General features: G+C 38.5%; 3 protein-coding genes and 1 long non-coding RNA gene across 5 annotated transcripts in view; all 4 read right to left on the bottom strand.

Moving 5' to 3' along the window:
• Positions 1 to 3,365: 3,365 nt before the first annotated feature.
• On the bottom strand, positions 3,366 to 17,612 carry LOC127833328 (reelin-like). Its single transcript, XM_052358506.1, has 7 exons — positions 17,464 to 17,612; positions 8,913 to 9,028; positions 7,856 to 8,020; positions 6,924 to 7,077; positions 4,044 to 4,302; positions 3,772 to 3,834; positions 3,366 to 3,505 (listed from the first exon to the last, which is right to left on the bottom strand). The coding sequence occupies exons 1-6, from the start codon at positions 17,544 to 17,546 to the stop codon at positions 3,793 to 3,795; spliced, it is 819 nt and encodes a 272-aa protein (XP_052214466.1). The 5' UTR covers positions 17,547 to 17,612; the 3' UTR covers positions 3,366 to 3,505; positions 3,772 to 3,792.
• Positions 9,172 to 16,606, bottom strand: LOC127833331 (uncharacterized). The gene is made up of 2 exons (XR_008027360.1): positions 16,345 to 16,606; positions 9,172 to 10,758 (listed from the first exon to the last, which is right to left on the bottom strand). It is a non-coding gene; the product is annotated as an uncharacterized LOC127833331 (long non-coding RNA).
• LOC127833329 (uncharacterized) lies at positions 11,481 to 13,395 on the bottom strand. Its single transcript, XM_052358507.1, has one exon. It carries the CDS (start codon positions 12,686 to 12,688, stop codon positions 12,296 to 12,298), a length of 393 nt encoding a protein of 130 aa, XP_052214467.1. The 5' UTR covers positions 12,689 to 13,395; the 3' UTR covers positions 11,481 to 12,295.
• The window catches only part of LOC127833327 (reelin-like), a 50,589-nt gene continuing 46,710 nt past the window's right edge, over positions 17,540 to 21,418 (bottom strand). The window contains exons 15-17 of one of the 2 annotated variants that reach the window (XM_052358504.1): positions 21,153 to 21,312; positions 18,721 to 18,841; positions 17,540 to 17,684 (exon numbers count right to left, since the gene is read on the bottom strand). In XM_052358504.1, coding sequence (XP_052214464.1) covers positions 17,604 to 17,684; positions 18,721 to 18,841; positions 21,153 to 21,312 — 362 coding nt within the window. In that variant the 3' untranslated portion in view covers positions 17,540 to 17,603. Of the gene's footprint in view, positions 17,685 to 18,720; positions 18,842 to 21,106; positions 21,313 to 21,418 lie in introns of those variants that run through there. The other variant, XM_052358505.1, reaches the window with a different exon arrangement.

Raw genomic sequence — 21,418 nt, 5'->3', positions numbered from 1 at the left:
ATATGAAGAACTTTTAAAGTTATCGCAGGATCCAGAAAAGTGTGACGGACTGACTGACAGACAGACTGACAGACAGACAGACAGACTGACAGACTAGACAGAGCGCAAACAGGGGTAGGGGACAATAACATTTTTAAGAAACATTTTTTCAGTGACCTTGACCCCCAAATGCAATGATCAGCTAGGTCTGCATGTACACTACCTCTACACACAATTACAGAAACATACTTTAATCCATGGTTATGTAAAAGAAACTATTTATATATATTTTCAGAACAATTGACATTGACTGGCCCCAAATGCAGGGTTATTTAAAAGAAACTATTTAGATATTTTTAGAACAATTGACATTGACTGGCCCCAAATGCAGGGTTATTTAAAAGAAACTATTTATATATTTTTAGAACAATTGAAATTGACTGGCCCCAAATGAAGGGTTGCAAAGAAGGCTGTCCAAAAGTGTATCAAGGTTGATCAGTGCAAACTTATGCTATTGATTAGCAAGGACAAGCCTTTGCATAAGCTTCATTAGTAAAAAAGGAGAATCATTTTCTTAAATTATAGGTAAGAGTTGTGGCTTTCAGCCAGTGGCCATATAACCACTAAGACAGATATTGATATTAAATTTTAATACCTCTAGTTGATAGATAGATATTAAGTTGTTGCACAAAAATATTAATCTGTATTCGTAAGTACAAAAAGGGGGGTAATTCTACTAAATTTGCAGGTGAAAGTAATGGGCCTTGGTAAGTGGCCTCTAATGATGATCAAAAAGATATGTTGTGAAGTTGCAATAGAATATCTGTATGAACTGGTCTTTTATTAGTACACAAATGGTCAAATTCCTGATAAAGCTGGTCACAGTTAGAGGTCTTGGTTATTGAATGCTGAACCTTAATAAGTACAAAAAGGAGCATAATTCTGCTAAATTTCAGGCCAGTGTTATGAAACTTAGTCATTGACCTCACACAATAAAATCAAACACTTGTCTGAAGTTTCAATTGAATATCTGTAGTTGAAACTGGGAAATAGAAATGTGACACATGTACCTAACCCAATTTCAAAAAGTACAAACAGGGGCATTATTCTCTTAAAGTGCAAGTAAGAGTTATGGTACTTGGTCAGTGACCTCACACACTGACCCCACACACATGTGTGAGGTTTCAATTAAATACCTGGATTAGAATGTTGATATGTATATGTTACACATTACGTTAATCAGAGCATTATGCCGATGCCCACACAGACATTTAAATGAGTAGAATAAATTGGAATATTCAGTGAATAATTGAGCTAAACAAGAGCACCGCCTTGCGGGTGCAGACCGCTCATCTATTTTCTTTTTAAAGGTGAAGGGACTCTCATTTTCAATCACAAAGGAGGGAGGGGTGGAGTGAAGAGGGGTACATTGTGTGGGTGTGTGGACATTTATTACATTATCTTCCAAAAATGCGAAAAAAAGGGAAAAAAAAAAATTCGGGGGGGGGGGGGGGGGGGGGGGGATGGGTGGGGGTGTGGGAGGGATTCTTGGGTGCGATGGTTGGACGGTATTTCAAACATAAAATAATAAAAATAAATATTTGTGTTTTTTGACTGTTTCAAAAAAAAAATGGGGGGGTGAGGTGAGGAGGTATAGTCTGAGGGTGTGGTGGTAATTTGTGAGATGATCTTAAAAAAAAAAAAAAAAAAAAAAAAATTAGGGGGGGATTCGGGTGGGTTTGGGGGGGATTCTTGGGTGCGATGGTTGGACAGTATTTCAAACATAAAATAATCAAAATAAATAGTTTTGGGGAGGGGGTGGGGTGGGGGGGGGTATAGTGTGAGGGTGTGGTGATCATTTGTGAGATGATCTTAAAAAAAAACAAAAAAACAAAAACCTCATGATAGCATGAAAGTATTTGAAGTTTGAAAGCAATAGCCTTGATACTTAAGAAGTAAAGTGGATCGAAACACAAAATTTAACCATATATTCAAAGTTACTAAGTCAAAAAAGGGCCATAATTCTGTAAAAATGACATCCAGAGTTATGCAACTTGTCCTTTTACTGTACCCTTATGATAGTTTGCGAGTGTTCCAAGTATGAAAGCAATATCTATGATACTTTAGGGGTAAAGTGGACCAAAACACAAAACTTAACCAAACTTCCAAATTTTCTAAGTATAAAGGGCCCATAATTCCGTCCAAATGCCAGTCAGAGTTACATAACTTTGCCTGCACAGTCCCCTTATGATAGTTAATAAGTGTTGCAAGTATGAAAGCAATAGCTTTGATACTGTAGGAATAAAGTGGACCTAAACACAAAACATAACTAAATTTTCAATTTTCAAAGTATAAAAAGGGCACATAATTCTGTCAAAATGCCAGTCAGAGTTACATTACTTTGCCTGCACAGTCCCCTTATGATAGTGAGTAAGTGTTGCAAGTATGAAAGCAATAGCTTTGATACTTAAGGAATAAAATGGACCTAAACACAAAACTTTACCAAAATTTTCAATTTTCTAAGTATAAAAAGGGCACATAATTCAGTCAAAATGCACACCAGAGTTATCTTACTTTGCCTGCCCAGTCCCTTCATGATAGTAAGTAAGTGTACCAAGTTTGAATGCAATAGCATTGATACTTTCTGAAAAAAGTGGACCTAAACGCAAAACTTAACCAAAATTTTCAATTTTCTAAGTATAAAAAGGGCACATAATTCTGTCAAAATGCCAGTCAGAGTTACATTACTTTGCCTGCACAGTCCCCTTATGATAGTGAGTAAGTGTTGCAAGTATGAAAGCAATAGCTTTGATACTTAAGGAATAAAATGGACCTAAACACAAAACTTTACCAAAATTTTCAATTTTCTAAGTATAAAAAGGGCACATAATTAAGTCAAAATGCACGCCAGAGATATCTAACTTTGCCTGCCCAGTCCGCTCATGATAGTAAGTAAGTGTACCAAGTTTGAATGCAATAGCATTGATACTTTCTGAAAAAAGTGGACCTAAACGCAAAACTTAACCAAAATTTTCAATTTTCTAAGTATAAAAAGGGCACATAATTCAGTCAAAATGCATGCCAGAGTTATCTAACTTAGCCTGCCCAGTCCCCTCATGATAGTAAGTGTACCAAGTTTGAATGCAATAGCATTGATACTTTCTGAGAAAAGTGGACCTAAACGCAAAACTTAACCGGACGCCGACGCCGACGCAGACGCCGATGCCGACGCCAAGGTGATGACAATAGCTCATAATTTGTTTCAAAAAATAGATGAGCTAAAAGCATAATAATTATTACTGAAGACAAAATTAAATAAATCATAATAAAATCACATATGATAAAATAACACTTAAGATTATTATACAGGAAATATTCATTTACCAGTGAAATGCAAGGCATCAAAGGTTGATCCACACACAGGTTCTATGACTGCCCCTGGGGTCAAGGTCCAGATGGGGTCCCTAGGGGACTCAGGGTCATCTGCCAGCATGTCTTCTCCCTCATGATCCCCATCTATGTAGATCTTAATAGAAAGCAACAAACTATAAAATATTAATTTGATGTAGCAAATTCCTTAATCAATTGTTACAAAAATAGAAAAGTCATTAGTATTAATAAACATTATAAATTCTGATTTTCTGATAATATTATAAATATTATTAAATCATTTACACATCTCAGCCTCTCTCATTGTTCATTTTAACTCACACTTAATACACACATTCAAAAATTAAATGGTTTCTATGTCATTATAATTTGTACATTTCTTCTCATCACTAGGTCACTTACCACACATCATGCCAAACTTGTTCAGGTCCAAAGTGGGACATTCCATAAAAATTGTTGTTGCATCTGCCCTCAGACAGGACCATTAGGGGCAATAAAGGAATAAGGGGTAAGTTTTAGCCAAAAAGAGCTTGAATAGCAAGTGTTAAAGTAAACTAACAGAACCAACATAAATATCAGGACAAATTGTCTTGAATAAGGACAGTGGGATTAACAGCCCAAAAATAGACCTGTCCTGCCAAAATCAGAAAGTATGGTAAAAATGGTTAACACACCTCATCTATAGCCCAGTCCTCCATGTACGTTCCATTTTTAGAAGGCTGCCACCATCTAAACTGGGTGGCCTTGGAGCGTGAACTTTCAGGCAGATAGAGCACAATGTATGACGGTCTGTTGCTGTGCGTGTTGAAATCAAACTGCTCAATGTTGTGCCAAATGATGCCCCCGTTCACCGAGTATTGGGCATAGACTGGGGGAGTGGCAGGATCAGGAGGGGTTGAGTCACAGCCTAACCAAAGGTAAAACTGGACAGTACTGAAATTGCGTTTGTTTACATGTATTTTTCGCTGTTTCAAACAAATTTCATGCATGTCATTGTTGTCAGTGAGGCTTTTCACACTTTTCAGCATACATTTGGGCGTAGTTAGTGTCATTTGCCATACTTGAATCAGAGATCAGGGGTAAATGGTTGGAGGAATAATCACTTCATGACCAGTTCCAAAACAAGTTCAGTACCCAGGCTGGGATTGAATCCAAGATCAGAAGAACATCAGACAAACAACCTTGTATAAGCTCTGGCAGAGCTACCTTGTTATCTATTGGTTTAAAAGTAGCATAACAATAACATTGTGAATACAGTGGAACCCCTCTAAACCGGACAACCCCGGGACCGAGAAGAAATTCCGGTTTAGAGAGGATTCCGGTTTAAAGGGGACATTGACTATTTTACTTTCAGAAAGTTTACATAGCCTAATGTGGAAAAAACACTTTCAGCAAATTTTAATAGTGTATTTACATATATCAGCAATATCAGTCACCAAACAACGCACCCTGAAATACAAACTATTTTATACATGTATGCATTTGTTATGTGAATTTACTTTATTCGCACGATATCCCCGATCTTTGATTTTCCTACCCCATATTTCTTTGACAGCATCTTTAGTGTAGGTTAAGGGGACATCTCTGACTCTTTTATCAATTTGATTTTGTCTTGAAGAGACAATTCCACGTGCATTCGCTTAGAAGGAGGTTTTGACATTTTTGTCTTAGTTATCTTAATTACCAATTTGAAAATCTAAATGAATATATTAATGTAATTGCTTCAATAACTCTGCAAATCACCATTTTATATGACACTAAATTAGCAATTGTAATAAACAACACAAAATTAAATAGCATTAAGATTATTAAAATTTAGCACGGCTTCCTACATCAAAAACAACACACCCAAGTAATTATAATCAGTATTGTCACCTCTATTGATCGATGTGTACATCACAGGACAAGTATCTTTAAATTGTTTTGCGAGTTTTACAGTTTGCAATTTTTTCGACCACCTTTATAAATTTCACGCATCTTTAATCCGCTATTCACAACTTTTTGACAATTACGTATGGAATGACCCAAGTTTGATACAAAGAATGACCGGTATTTGGAATTGAGGGGATTCCGGTCTTGAGGAGATATTTTACGCATGGTTTTATAGGGGAAAAAAATGGGACCGGACAATTTGTCTGGTTTAGAGAGGATTCAGGTATAGAGAGGATCCGGTTTAGAGGGTTTCCACTGTATATCAGGCTTCCATTTGCCCATATATGTTCTTATGAAAATGTCTTACAAGTCTAGAGATAAGATTCAAAATAAACACCAGTACTTAACAAATTCACAGTTTGCATTGCCACAGTGTTGTGTACTACATTTTGCAAAGCCTAAATTTTGTGTACTGCAGTTTGCATTGCACTGACAATATTGCGTACTACATTTTAAATTGCCTCAATGTTAAATACTGCAGTTTGCATTGCCTATATATTGTGTACTGCAGTTTGCCTCACCTCATTGTTGCAAACTGCAGTTTGCATGGCGACAATATTGCGTACTACATTTTGAATTGCCTCAATGTTGAGTACTGCAGTTTGCAAAGCCTCAATTTTGAATACTGCAGTTTACAATGCCTCAATGTTGAGTAATGCAGTTTGCAATGCCTCAATGTTGAATACTGCAGTTTACAGTGCCTAAATGTTAAGTAATACAGTTTGCAATGCCTCAATGTTGAGTAATGCAGTTTACAATGCCTCAATGTTGAATACTGCAGTTTACAATGCCTTAATGTTGAGTAATGCAGTTTGCAATGCCTCAATGTTGAATACTGAATACTGCAGTTTACAATGCCTTAATGTTGAGTAATGCAGTTTGCAATGCCTCAATGTTGAATACTGAATACTGCAGTTTACAATGCCTCAATGTTGAGTAATGCAGTTTGCAATGCCTCAATATTGAATACTGCAGTTTACAATGCCTTAATGTTGAGTAATACAGTTTGCAATGCCTCAATGTTGAGTAATGCAGTTTACAATGCCTCAATGTTGAATACTGCAGTTTCCAATGCCTTAATGTTGAGTAATGCAGTTTGCAATGCCTCAATGTTGAATACTGAATACTGCAGTTTACAATGCCTTAATGTTGAGTAATGCAGTTTGCAATGCCTCAATGTTGAGTAATGCAGTTTGCAATGCCTCAATATTGAATAATGCAGTTTACAATTACTCAATGTTGAGTAATGCAGTTTGCAATGCCTCAATCTTGAATACTGCAGTTTACAATGCCTCAATGTTGAATACTGAATACTGCACTTTGCAATGCCTCAATGTTGAATACTGCAGTTTACAATGCCTCAATGTTGAATACTGCAGTTTACAATGCCTTAATGTTGAATACTGCAGTTCGCAATGCCTCAATGTTAAAATACTGCAGTTTGCAATGCCTCAATGTTGAGTACTGCAGTTTGCAATGCCTTAATGTTGAGTAATGCAGTTTGAATTGTCTCAATTTTGAATACTGCAGTTTGCAAGACCTCAATGTTGCAAACTGCAGTTTGCATTTTCTCAGTTCTAGGAAGGATAGTTTACAGCAATTTAATGGAGTGTGTCACTTACGTTGCCTTGGAGAGATCCAGTTCCCTGGTAACCAGGACCCTCCCCCCCGTGTTCTGGAACACCAGACTGTGGCCGTCCAGCAGCAGACCGCACACATTGGCAACCAGTCCACCACTCCATACGGCCCACTTCCTCTCATCCAGAAGCTTATTGGCTGAAAACCAGAGAAAAGAAACAATACTCAACATGTTTTTATGTTGCTGGTGATTTTTTGATTCCATGTTCTCAGTTGTAAAATGACTTGACTCTCAATTTCACTGTAAACATAGTTGTACCTGTTTATATAATACAATTCTGTTTCCAGTAGATATGCAACATTTTTAGATAATTTTAATAATTGTGTATGTAAGTGATAAATAATATTGATGTAGATAGTTACAAACTCACCAAAAACTGTTTGTCAATAAGATTATACCGTCCTTTAAACATTTATGGTCACAATAATGTCGTGGTTATTGATTGGTTGGATGAATTAATTATAAGCATGATATCCAAGAATGAATTTAACCCATCTTTATAAGCCAACAAATCACAATGATTTTTTAAACATTATTTAAAAAATAAAAGCTGATATTGACTATCAATAATAAATATATCAGGTGCTCTCATCAGTTATTTGTTGAAACTTAAGATTCTCTATCTATTTTTGCATTCAATGCAATCAAAGATGTAAGAACACATTTCTTCACAAACAAAAACATGGAACACACTGACAGCTAAACCCTTTCCCAATGAGACGCAAGTGAAAATTGCTCCATGCACCCATCATAAACATCAGAACAGCCTTGGTTTCCTGCTCACCAGTATCTTATGGTTTGAAATGAAGCCTTTAAAACATGAATCTAGTAAGAAAGGTCCTTCATTTAATTTGATTTTCTACGGGACTACAACTATGTTAAATTGCCTATCTGTGTGGTAAAGGGTTAACTAACAGCTACTGAATGAGTCTAAAACATGGAGGATCTCTGGAAGATCATCTAGTCCATCAGCCAATCGGAAGCCTTCTTTCATGTACACTGGCAGTGATTGGTTGGACTGGCAAGCATCACCGTGGTAACCAGCATCGCATGAACATATCATGCTGCCATTGCAGTCACCTGGAGGATGGAATGACGTGTAAGGGACAGATAGATATCAAGAAAGAAATAACATCAATTTAAACTATCAAATGTACTTATGATTGATAATGGTACAACCAATTTGCAGTCACTTAACATTAATTGACATTATGTTGGCAATAAACTTAAGAATTCTAAAAAAAAAGTTGCTGTTTTTAAATCAATTTACATGTATATATTCTTTAAATATGAACAGAAAAGATGTAAGTGCAATGACTGTGATGTTTGTAGTGTGCTAAACAGATGCTGGCTTAACCCTTTGCATGCTGGGAAATTTGTCATCTGCTAAAATGTTGTCTGCTGAATTTTTAAAATTAGCATTTTCTTTGATTTTTTTTTCAAAGAATACTATCAGAATAGCAAACAGTTTGAATCCTGATGAGACGCCGTGTTCTGTGGCGTCTCATCTGGATCCAAACTGTTTGCAAAGACCTTTAAAATTCGGTTCAAGCACAGAAAGAGTTAAACAGGTCAATTTCAGTCTCACCAAAAGGTTAGACATCATGCACTCTTTAACATTTTGGGTTGTATGATAATCACTAATTGTTGGGAATGTTTTTACATGTCATTTAAAGTAATACGTTCTAAGTGAAGACAAAAATCTGAGCAGTATCTCATTCAATGGCTTTATATTGCGTCATCATGTATGGCTGAGTAGATAGATATCTTATCATTCCCAATCTATTAATTTTGGAATAAAGCAATGAGTTGTATCTTATTCCATGTGTGTATTACCTGAATTAAAATCAATTTATTTGCATTTTGTGTAAAATATTTATATGAGCTTTAAAAAGGCACTGATTTAAAGAAATGAACACAAAGTGACCTTTTTTCATATATAAGATCAAAACTTTATTTGGCTGAAAGCTACCATGTCCAAGACATTGCTGCATGCAAGCCATCCCTATGAACACATTGTCTATCGCCCACTCAGGTCCAAAGTCTTCATCAGGTATGAAACCCTGGTACCAGCGAAATCTCAGGGTGCTGAAAGGAAAAAACTAATTAAACTGCTGAAAAATATTATTAGTTGTGTCATCCAGTAATACTGGAAAGAGAGATTAATAAGACATGCGTCTATAGGACACTGATGCCCTTTATTTAAAGAGAATTCAGAAATAAAGACTTAGAACCTTTACACGAGTTTATTCATTTGTTTTGGCCATCCAAAGCTGGTACAACAACAACAACATACAAAGATTTAAGAACATGTTAATAGTGTGTAATATGTGGGATGAAAAGGCCGTGTTACGTTACTGACTATATGATTATGGCTTAAGGACTCGACTATAGTCAGAGGTCGGGAGGTCTCCATGGCCGAGAGTAAGCCGGGCTGAGCAACAAGAGTTCCCTCTTAATAAAATGCATATATATCAATTTGGCTAGCAACTGTTAATAGTGGGTAACGCAACAACCCAAGAAAACGCAACGCAACACGCAATGCAACACGCAAAATCCGGGTCGCCAAGTACTGTGGGCGAGTCCCGGGCCACCAGAACGACGCAATGCAACTCGCCCCACGCAATTGGGGTGACGGACAACAGTCAGTGTAGCAAAGTTGAGACACAACATGTGTCGTGCATTAACACTGACTCATATGCAATATAACCCACAGAATTATATATATAATTACATTATAGTTTATTATTTTCTGCCCAACTGCCTAACCGTAACTCCCTGTTGATTGGCAACACAGAGGAGCCGGTGAGACAAGCCCAATGAAAAATGAAGCCTATAGTGAAACCCTTGATGTTTTTTGCCCAACTGTGGTTCCCTCAAACCACCGTGATAAACGACCGATTGTAAGAGGGTGCACAGGTCCCAATGTGAGTACTAGTATACATTAACAGCTCAGTGAAAGTATATTACTGTACCCAGCCCGACTGACTCTCGGCCAATGTAAATTTTCCCTCCCGAAAAAACAAAACACGACAAGTAAGCCATAAATTGTTGAGACGCTTACAAATAAACACACTTAAGAAATACAATTTAAAAGTAATAAATGCTTCGCAGTTCCTCAAGATTACGAACGTTTAAGTTATTAACACTTTTAAGTGAGGCAAGTACCGGAAGAACCTGACATAGGAATTAACTGGTTTAGAGTGAATAACAAATTGTCACGAATCACACTTAGAAAATACAATGTAAAGTAATGAATGCTTCGCAGTTCATCAAGATTAGGAACATTTGGCATATGCCATGTAAAAATAATGAATGTTTCGCAGTTCATCAAGATTACGAACGTTTAGGTTATTAACACTTTTAGGCGAGGCAAGTACTGGAAGAACCCGACATAGGAATTAACTGGTTTAGAGTAAATAACAAATTGTAACAAAAGTCCACCACAAATCCAACAAGTTTTTTGTAATAGTTCAAACACAGTGGAATGTCTGGTCCCATAAGGCCAAGAGCGTTTCCTGGATATAGAGAATGTTCGAAATATGTGAAGGCTGTATAAGGTTAAGAACGCGGATGATGACTGTTATTCTATTCATCGAACACCGAGGCATGAACAGGACCGTGTTGAAAGCCCTTGCAAAGGCTGCTTGACAGGTAGACCGGTAACAATGTTGTAGCAGAGTAGACGTTCTTGGTATGGTTTGGCCACACATATGGAGGACCTTTTCGCTCGTTGGGTGAGGTGGAACTTGTTATGAAGCCTCGGTACGTCACCGCTGCTTTGAACAGACCAGTATTCCAAGCGGTATGTCTGGGTTCTGTAACAACAAAACTAGAGCAGTAATCAGTTTATGGTGTTAACATATAATTGACATAAACCAACCCTAAATTGCATAATAAGTTTCAGTATGCGAGGAGTTGTGTTAACGTATGCCGGAACAGTATAACATAAAACTACAAAAAATGCAACAGGAAGTCACAAGGATTGTTCATCATGAACATTAACCCTTTGCATGCTGGGAAATTTGTCATCTGCTAAAATGTCGTCTGCAGAATTTCTAAAATTAGCATTTTCTTCTATTTTTTTTCAAAGAATACTATCAGAATAGCAAACAGTTTGGATCCTGATGAGACGCCACGTTCTGTGGCGTCTCATCTGGATCCAAACTGTTTGCAAAGGCCTTTAAAATTCGGTTCCCGCACTGAAAGGGTTAAAATTGTTTTATTTGTATATGTCTGCATTTGTATGTCTTAAGCAAATACAAGATAACACAGGCAGATCAAAGTAAGTTTATTAAATACGAGGCACAATAGGAGCAAGCTGGGTGGGCTGGGCGGGAATTTCAAACCAAGAAAATGTGTCTGTCTGCAAATGTTCGTTACCGGATGAAGTAATCAGACTGGACTTTAGACAATGAAAACCGAGGGTTCCGAATGTGAACAAATAGACGACGAAACAGCTGAATTGCATAAATAATATAATTTATTCTTAAAGGAATAAATTGCTTTATTTAAAGAGAATTCAGAAATAAAGACTTAGAACCTTTACACGAGTTTATTCATTTGTTTTGGCCATCCAAAGCTGGTACAACAACAACAACATACAAAGATTTAAGAACATGTTAATAGTGTGTAATATGTGGGATGAAAAGGCCGTGTTACGTTACTGACTATATGATTATGTCTTAAGGACTCGACTATAGTCAGAGGTCGGGAGGTCTCCATGGCCGAGAGTAAGCCGGGCTGAGCAACAAGAGTTCCCTCTTAATAAAATGCATATATATCAATTTGGCTAGCAACTGTTAATAGTGGGTAACGCAACAACCCAAGAAAACGCAACGCAACACGCAATGCAAAACGCAAAATCCGGGTCGCCAAGTACTGTGGGCGAGTCCCGGGCCACCAGAACGACGCAATGCAACTCGCCCCACGCAATTGGGGTGACGGACAACAGTCAGTGTAGCAAAGTTGAGACACAACATGTGTCGTGCATTAACACCGACTCATATGCAATATAACCCACAGAATTATATATATAATTACATTATAGTTTATTATTTTCTGCCCAACTGCCTAACCGTAACTCCCTGTTGATTGGCGACACAGAGGAGCCGGTGAGACAAGCCCAATGAAAAATGAAGCCTATAGTGAAACCCTTGATGTTTTTTGCCCAACTGTGGTTCCCTCAAACCACCGTGATAAACGACCGATTGTAAGAGGGTGCACAGGTCCCAATGTGAGTACTAGTATACATTAACAGCTCAGTGAAAGTATATTACTGTACCCAGCCCGACTGACTCTCGGCCAATGTAAATTTTCCGCCACAAAATTGGTGAAAGCAATTTCCCCAGAAATTTACATTCCTTGCAACAGATTTCTCTTTACAACTTCAATGAGACCATCAAGATAAAAATGGAGCCCCAGAGTATTTAGGTGCACACCATCCGGGCGGAAAAAACCCTGCTCGTCGGCGGAGATGTCCGGCCGCCAGTAGTCCGACTTGCCTGTGGACGACACCTCCACACGACCGAAGCGATTGACTCTCCTCATCTTGCGCATGTCCTGTAGATCCCAGCTACCCCGGTTTAGGATGTCGGTCCATATGAGGATTGTCTCAGGCCAGGCATCCCGGAGGTAGCGGATTTCAGCACGCATGATGTCTAAGAGGTCCTTAAGGGGAACCTTGATGTCATTTCCACCCAGATGGATGACAGCAACCTTAGGGGCGTTGTTAAATGACACTGCCATTTCAATTTCCTTGCGCAAATCCCCCCAGCCTGCTCCCCTGTAACAATGCCAAGCAACTTGCTGTTCGAGCCTTGGTACATTTCCCGTCAAATAGAGTTGGGAGGCCCAGTATGGAATGGAATCGCCTATTACCCACACATCTAAAAGGAATAAACCATAATGGTACACAAATTATCACAAACGAATATATGGGTGTGTTATTTTCTAACGGATGTAAGATTTGTAGGCAGTAGACTTCCAGCGGCCCAATTCCATAATGGCCTCTGTTGTGACACCCTGTGTTGCTAAGTCTGTTGCCCTGCCAATGCGGAAACTATGTGTTCTGAAATGTGAGCTGGAAAACTCTGTTAAGTAAAGGCACTTCTGAAGTACAGCATTGAATTGGTACCTTGTCACAGGTTTTCCATCTGCATGACAATAGAAAGGACCCGACACTGCAGGGCGACGTGCCAAAAAACGTTGAATTGCTTCTAGCGGGCAAGGTGGGGAAGGTTCACATGGAATTTTGACCTGTATGGGCAAGCCATGTTGATTAGTTTTAAAAACATTAAGGGTGATAATAAGCTTCCGGGCACTTGTGTCGACCTTTATTGCTGGATACTGTATTCCAGAGTTTGGTGACAATGGGTTAGTCGCCACTAATTCGCTCACTCGGAATAACCCAAAGTATGCCACGCTGAACAGAGCTTGAAACAGAGTTGACTCATAAATGTTATAACATGCATTGGGGGCTGCTTGGCAAATAGCCTTTAAGATAGGCCTTGTAATGGGATCCCTTGGGTCGGGGACTTTATTTCTGGACCTATGACAGCCCTCCAGCGTTTTCTTAACAATAAACATATCGAATAGGCACTGGCCGCCTTTTATTTTTTGTAAATAGTTTACACCAGCAATATATGTACTTATCGTGCTTGGTGCAAGACCGGATTCAAAGCAAAAGGTAATGAACAAAATGACGACCTTGTCTGTTACTGGCCAGATCAAGGGGAAATTATATGTTGTTCTGAACTGATCAAAAGCCTTTAAACTAGTGATGTATGTTGCCTGAGTGTTCACGGAAGTGCCTGCCACTGTAAGTACTGCTGCTCTTTGGTGAAGATATCCCAAAGAAAACTGGGAACGTTGTCCGGTATGTCTGCTGCTTCTGGCGCCAGAGCCCTGAACCGTGTCATCTGAAAACGAGAAAGTGCATCGCAAATGTCATTGCTAGCACCTGGAACATGTGAGGCCTTAATGAGGATATTCTTTTGTAGGCATCTCATGGTTAATATGCGTACCAGTGTCATCACAGGTTCTGACTTGGCTGAAAGTTTGTTCAGAATGTGGACAACAGCAATGTTATCACAATTAAATCTAATTTTCTTATTACAGAGATCATCACCCCATACAAACATAGCAACCACAATGGGAAACAATTCTAAAACTGTAATGTCCTGGAGTAGGCCTTCTTCCAGCCAGGCTGGCGGCCAGGCCCCTTGGCACCATCTCCCATGAAAGAAGGCACCAAAGCCCAGGCCTATGGCACCTGCACTGTCTGAGTAAAGTTGGGATTCCTCATTTGAGATCCAAAACCGGTCGTGAAAAACAGAAATGCCATTGTGGTATTTGAAAAACTGGAGCCACATCATTAAATCTTTGCGTATTTCTTTTGTTAATCTGCAATGGTGATGGGGTTTTGTTAGCCCGCAGGTTTTGTCGATCAAGCGTCGACAAAAAGGCCTTCCTAATGGGATGGCACGGCAACAAAAGTTCAAAGAGCCAATAAGAGACTGTATTTCTTTAAGGGTTGCCTTTTGTTTTGACACGAGGGCTTCTATTTTCTCTCTAACTTGTTGTAGTTTAGGTTGGGGGATGCGTATTTCCATTTTGTTGGTGTCCAGGATCAAACCCAAGAATGTCAGGATAGTGGTGGGGCCATCGGTCTTTTCCTCAGCGACTGGAACGCCCAAGTTTGATGTTACCGACCGGAAAGTGGCCATGTTTTCTAAGCAAGAGGTATATGATGTGTTCGCCCCTAGAAAATCATCTAGGTATTGTATTAGATCCCCTGAGGTGAAATTTTGTTTTATGCAAAACTTAAGGAATTTAGCAAAACGTTCAAATATAGCACAGCTAATAGAAGCGCCAAAAACTAAAGCTTTATCAAAGTAGAACAGATTATTAACTGAGAAGCCCAACAAATGAAAATCTGTAGGACTGATGGGTATCAAGCGAAATGCTGATTCTAAATCCATTTTAAATAGGTAACAATTCTGGCCAAACTGCTGGATCGTGTCCTCCGCTGCATCAAACTCGGTGTAATGAACTGAAGTTAAGATTGGATCAATGAAATCGTTTATCGATCTTCCCTCCGGAAATGACAAATGGTGAATGAGTCTGAATTTACCTGGAGTTGATTTTGGAACCAGGCCAAGGGGGCTTACAATTAGGTTTTTAAATGGCTTATGCGTAAATGGGCCAGCTACCCGACCCGCCGAGATCTCATGATTAATCTTATCCAGCAACAGTATGGGTTGTTCAATTGCTGATTTGAGGTTTTTTGAGTCACGCCCCGTCCTAGGACCCGTGTAATGTAATGAGAACCCATTCTTAAAGCCGTCAATTAAGAACTCTGATTCAGATTGATTATAGTTGTTACAAAGTTTTTTGAGGACCTCAATATTTATAGGAGAGTGTGCTAGTGAGTAAAGGTTATTAGAAGTGGAAACAGTTTTAATGTCTGTTTGGTCGACTGGCGAAGCCTCTGCCACGGCCTCGAAAGGAGTTGTTAGGACGTCCTTGGGTTGAGCTGAAATGTGGTGGCCGGGTTTTCCATGATTGTGCTCCAAAAGCTTGTCTTTGGGCTTGTGAGTGGTTGGGGCAGTTCATCTCTGCGTGTGACGCACCACAACTGGAGCAGTGGTGGGCAAACTTACAATTTGGCCAGGAGCATCTGCCTTTGTTATAATCATAACAAGTGTATCTCGGGTTTGCATTTGATGTGTGAGCGGCATTTTCCCTCAACGAGATGCAGCGCCACCACAGGTCATTGTTGATGCAGCCCCAAGACGCGGGGGTCTGAGCTTGGCGGAGACGGAACTGTTCGTCGTACGTCCTCCATGCTGAACCGCCTTGGCGGACTGCACATTCACGGATTGTGTACGCATAGTGAAGTAACTCCGATGTTTTATCAGGATGAGCCTTCAAGTAGATGGATGAAAAAATTAAAAAGGCATCGGTCCACTTTTCAATGGACATGATCTTGTCTTTGCACTCAGACTGTTTGGTTTCTAATTTGCCTTCTGAATTGATGATCAGATAACCCCCTGAGCAAAGGGCATTCAGCTCAATTCCTCCTTTTAGAAGGATTGCCAAGTTAATATACTCTCCACGAATTATTTGTTGTTTAATTTGAATTGGTACGTGGATGGCTAGATCGTCGTTTGAAAGGCGGACTTGCTGCAATGCAGCGGTGTTTGAAATAGCAGGACTGTCGATTAGGGGTTGTTGCATGAAAGGTGTGTTTGGTACGACAGACTGTGTAATGGATGGACGTTCAGGGTGATCAAATGGTGGTAAAGTGTTTCCCACCGAGCCACACCCAGCCGTGTTAATATCTCGCACAATGCCAGACTGAGCAATAATGTGTTCGAAATCAATTACATTGCGATTATTACCCGATTCCCCCGAATCTGTGGGTCCATCGATGGGTGGTAATGCCTCCTGCGCCCGGCGTTTCCTACCACGACCTCTGCCGACATGGTTTACGATTACAAGCGATTCAATTTCAAACCAAGAAAATGTGTCTGTCTGCAAATGTTCGTTACCGGATGAAGTAATCAGACTGGACTTTAGACAATGAAAACCGAGGGTTCCGAATGTGAACAAATAGACGACGAAACAGCTGAATTGCATAAATAATATAATTTATTCTTAAAGGAATAAATTGCTTTATTTCACTTAAGTTTGAAAATATGTATAAAAAAACAAGGAGCTTTATGGTCAATATGACTTTTGGCCTCTAAATTTGACCTTCAACCCTGTCTTCTCATGTCGGTCATTTGTGGTATATAGTTTTAAAATTGCATAGTAAAATAACAATCTTACAGTCCCAACTGGCTGTTTTGTGGAAAGATTTAATCCTTTAACTATAAGTGCAAAATTGACCTTTGATTTACACTGATTTACACCTTTCCCCCATAATAAGTAAAGTGAAATGGCTTTTGCAACCAGCATAAAACCAGAACAGCCTGCGAGTAACTAGCAGTCTGTTCAGGTTTTATGCTGTTTGCTGCTCATCCGTATCTAAGGGTTATTAGATGAAGCCTTTAAAACTTTAATCTAGTAGGAAAGGTCTTAAATTACATTTAACTTTCTAAGGGAGTACAAATGCGTCAAAATACATATCTGAGTGGTGAAGGGTTAAGGCCATAGGTGATACATGAGACATGTTGTGTAATAATGGTTACATTTGCGCCATGATATTCTAAAATCCATCAATATTTGGCAAATTATTGGTGATACAGGACTTTTTTAGCTGTTCAATGGCCAAAGTCTTTCATAGAGGATGTAAAAAGGAACAGTTGAATAAAACCAGAGTAGGAAAATTGTGAAACCTTAAGTAGAGCATATATACAATAGTTTTCAAAGAAAAATACATTAGGATTTATTTTAAGCTTACACGTCAAAAAAAAAAGAAATACAAACATTTTACACGCAGGTACATATAGTAAAGCTAGGTAAAAATTAACAGAAGATGAAATCATACCAACAAAAAAAAGATTTTAAATGTTTACCCGCAAACATAAAGATTATCCAGTGGTATAGACACACGTCGCCAGTATTTTGTAGTTCCCCCGTAGTATATGCTAGGGTGCATAATGCTGTCATGACAACTAACAGACGACACTTGGGCACAGTTAGGTACCACCAGACTTCATGTTTTACCTCCATCTGAAGAGTACTCCAAATGCACCGGGTACTTGTGAGTACTTTCTGATGAACAGCCCACATTGATCTGGAACCACATGTACAGGCATGACAATACACTGTAACTCCAATATAACGCGCTCCATTATAACGCCGAGTCCAATATAACGCGGGGGATGCTTGGATCCCGTTTTTTTTCCAACCTTCCATTTCTGATTCAAATCCATGTTATGCAACTTCATGTATTTTCAGAAAATTCAAAGATAGCGGCGATCATATCTTGATTGCTTTTTCAACCGTCCGTTTAACCAATTTTAATCGCTTCGAGGTTAAACAACACTGACAGCTAATTGGTGTTAATCTGTTGTGTAATGTCAATAAAATTGTGAAAAACCCGGGTGTCAGTGATTATTACATGTATTCCTTATCAGAGCAGTTCCGTGCCCTAATTTCAATAAGTTAAGTGCAAGCGGGATTAAAACTAATAACGCTTTCTGTTTATACGCTGTTGCGTGGCTTGGACCCCGTCATCCGCCTTATATTGGAGTTACAGTGTATGAAAATAGGGCATTTAGAAGTTGACAGTATAGATACAAGGGGTAATTTAGTATACCGATCAACCAAAGTAATTACTAGCAATTTAGAAGGCAGCATTGATTATAGATGTCAGTACATGTATTTAATTAACTTGTCATACCAATCTGATTGTTACTTATTATTACTGATTTTAGACTTGATACTTTTGCACATGTTGTCAAAACAGATGGTAATTTTTAAAACATTATATTTTCTACCATGCATTATCTATTATTTTAAATTGCATCTTAACCCATTCTAGCTCACTAGCAAAGTGAATATTACTATATGTAACCATCATAAAACCAGTACAGTCTACAAGTTACACTCAGTCTGTTCAGGTTTGATGATGTGTGCTGCTCATCAGTACCGGGGTATCTTAGGTTTTGAAATTAAGCTTGATAGCTTTAACCTAGTAAGGAGGGCCTTATTAAATTTAATTTTCCAAGGGTCTACAAGCATGACAAAGTGCCTATATAAGTGGGAAAGGGTGAATAACAAATACTATGTACACTATTTGTAAATAAACAATACACGCAAGTACGTACATCAAAATGAAGTACAGACATTGGCCCCACATTGAGGTCTCGTGTGATCACAGAGTGCTCCCTTATGTCATGCACTTGACGGAATACGAGCGCTGTCTGTCCAGCCCCCATGCTGTCAGATCTAACCATACAGACGTCATATTGGTAAAGCAATTCCTTAATTATTATACAAGTATCTTCTTATATTCTATAATATTGCACTCAAGATGATAATATGCTAAATGATAAATATAATGAAATATAATTTACAGTATTGGTGACATATTTCACCTGATTATGCTAGGCATACACACATAGCATATACGCAAATATGCTTAGTACTTCACGATCCACAATATTTTTGAAAATAAATTTCTGATTTCCCTCTAAAAACCAAGCCTATGTTGCTTTAAAGTGGTTTCAAACCCTAATTCTTTGCATTGCCCATTCTAAGTGTTGACCCTGCTCAATCATTTTTCTGTTTTATGTATGTGTAGTTCTGACTTTGATATGTGTAGTTCTGACTAGGATATGTGTATTTCTGTCTTGGATATGTGTAGTCCTGACTTGGATATATGTAGTTCTGACTTTAATATGTGTATTTCTGACTTGGATATGTGTATTTCTGTTCTGACTCAGATATATTTAGTTCTGACTTGGATATGTGTAGTTCTGACTTGGATATGTGAAGCTCTGACTTGGATATGTGTAGTTCTGACTTGGATATGTGTAGTTCTGACTTGGATATGTGTAGTTCTGACTTGGATATGTGTAGTCCTGACTTGGATATGTGTAGTTCTGACTTTGATGTTTAGTTCTGACTTTGATATGTGTAGGTCTGACTTGGATATGTGCAGTTCTTACTTGGATATGTGTAGTTCTGACTTGGATATGTGTAGTTTTGACTTCGATGTTTAGTTCTGACTTTGATATGTGTAGTTCTGACTTGGATATATGTAGTTCTGACTTGGATATGTGTAGTTCTGACTTGGATATGTGTAGTACTGACTTGGATATGTGTAGTTCTGACTTCGATGTTTAGTTCTGACTTTGATATGTGTAGTTCTGACTTGGATATGTGTAGTTCTGACTCAGATATGTTTAGTTCTGACTTGGATATGTGTAGCTCTGACTTAGATATGTGTAGTTCTGACTAAGATTTGTGTAGTTCTGACTTTGATATGTGTAGTTCTGACTTTGATATGTGTAGTTCTGACTTGGATATGTGTAGTTCTGACTTGGATATGTATAGCTCTGACTTGGATATGTGCAGTTCTGACTTGGATATGTGTAGTTCTGACTTGGATATATGTAGTTCTGACTTGGATATGTGTAGTTCTGACTTGCATATGTGTAGTCCTGACTTCGATATGTGTAGTTCTGACTTTGATATGTTTAGTTATGACTTTGATATGTGTAGTCCTGATTAGGATATGTGCAGTTTTGACTTGGACATGTGTAGTTCTGACTTGGATATGTGTAGCTCTGACTTAGATATGTGTAGTTCTGACTGAGATTTGTGTAGTTCTGAATTTGATATGTGTAGTTCTGACTTTGATATGTGTAATTCTGACTTGGATATGTGCAGTTCTGACTTGGATATGAGTAGTTCTGACTTGGATATGTGTAGTTCTCACTTGGATATGTGTAGTTCTCACTTGGATATGTGTAGTTCTCACTTGGATATGTGTAGTTCTGACTTGGATATGTGTAGTTCTGACTTGGATATGTGTAGTTCTGACTTGGATATGTGTAGTTCTGACTTGGATATGTGCAGTTTTGACTTGGATATGTGCAGTTCTGACTTGGATATGTGTAGTTCTGATTTGGATATGTGTTGTTCTGACTTGGATATGTGTAGTTTTGACTTGGATATGTGTAGTTCTGACTTGAATATGTGTAGTTCTGACTTGAATATGTGTAGTTCTCACTTGGATATGTGTAGTTCTGACTTGGATATGTGCAGTTCTGACTTGGATATGTGTAGGTCTGACTTTGATATGTGTAGTTCTGACTTGGATATGTGTAGTCCTGACTTGGATATGTGTAGTTCTGACTTGGATATGTGTAGCTCTGACTTGGATATGTGTAGCTCTGATTTGGATATGTGCAGTTCTGACTTGGATATGTGTAGTTCTGACTTGGATATGTGTAGTCCTGACTTGGAAATTTGTAGTTCTGACTTGGGTTTGTGTAGTTCTGAGTCAGATATGCAATTGGTATTGGTAATTTGCTGTCACGAAAAGACAAGCAGATGGTAAAATAACGTTCCTCATAATGATTCTTGAGTTTCTTTGTTACTAAATATCATGGACATTATTATTTGATGGGGTTGCCTTGAAAGTGCATTTATAGATGATAAGGTGTATGTCAGAGTCTCAGTTGTTGTGGCAAACTGTCCATATACCTCCCATACTATCTTCACTAAGGTCAAGTGTGGTGGCATATTTCACCTGGTGTTCTGTTCACAATAGGAGTCCAACTCGCCATCATTCACAAAGAGCCAGGATGTATCACTGGTACCACTCTCAAAGTTGTCAGACATAGAGCTGGGATTCATCACCATTCGTCCAATGAACAGGTTGTCTACAGCCCAGGTTGACAGCATCTTACCTGGGGTTGATAATATTGATAATTAATTATTTTAATAATTTGAATGTTTATGTTGCTTGGCAACGCTCTGACAAATTCGCGCTTCACAGGCTGAGAGGACACATTC

This window comes from Dreissena polymorpha, chromosome 6 (assembly GCF_020536995.1).
Source record: "Dreissena polymorpha isolate Duluth1 chromosome 6, UMN_Dpol_1.0, whole genome shotgun sequence".
Classification (NCBI taxonomy): Eukaryota; Metazoa; Mollusca; class Bivalvia; order Myida; family Dreissenidae; genus Dreissena; species Dreissena polymorpha.
This window is presented reverse-complemented; position numbering and strand designations above follow the sequence as displayed.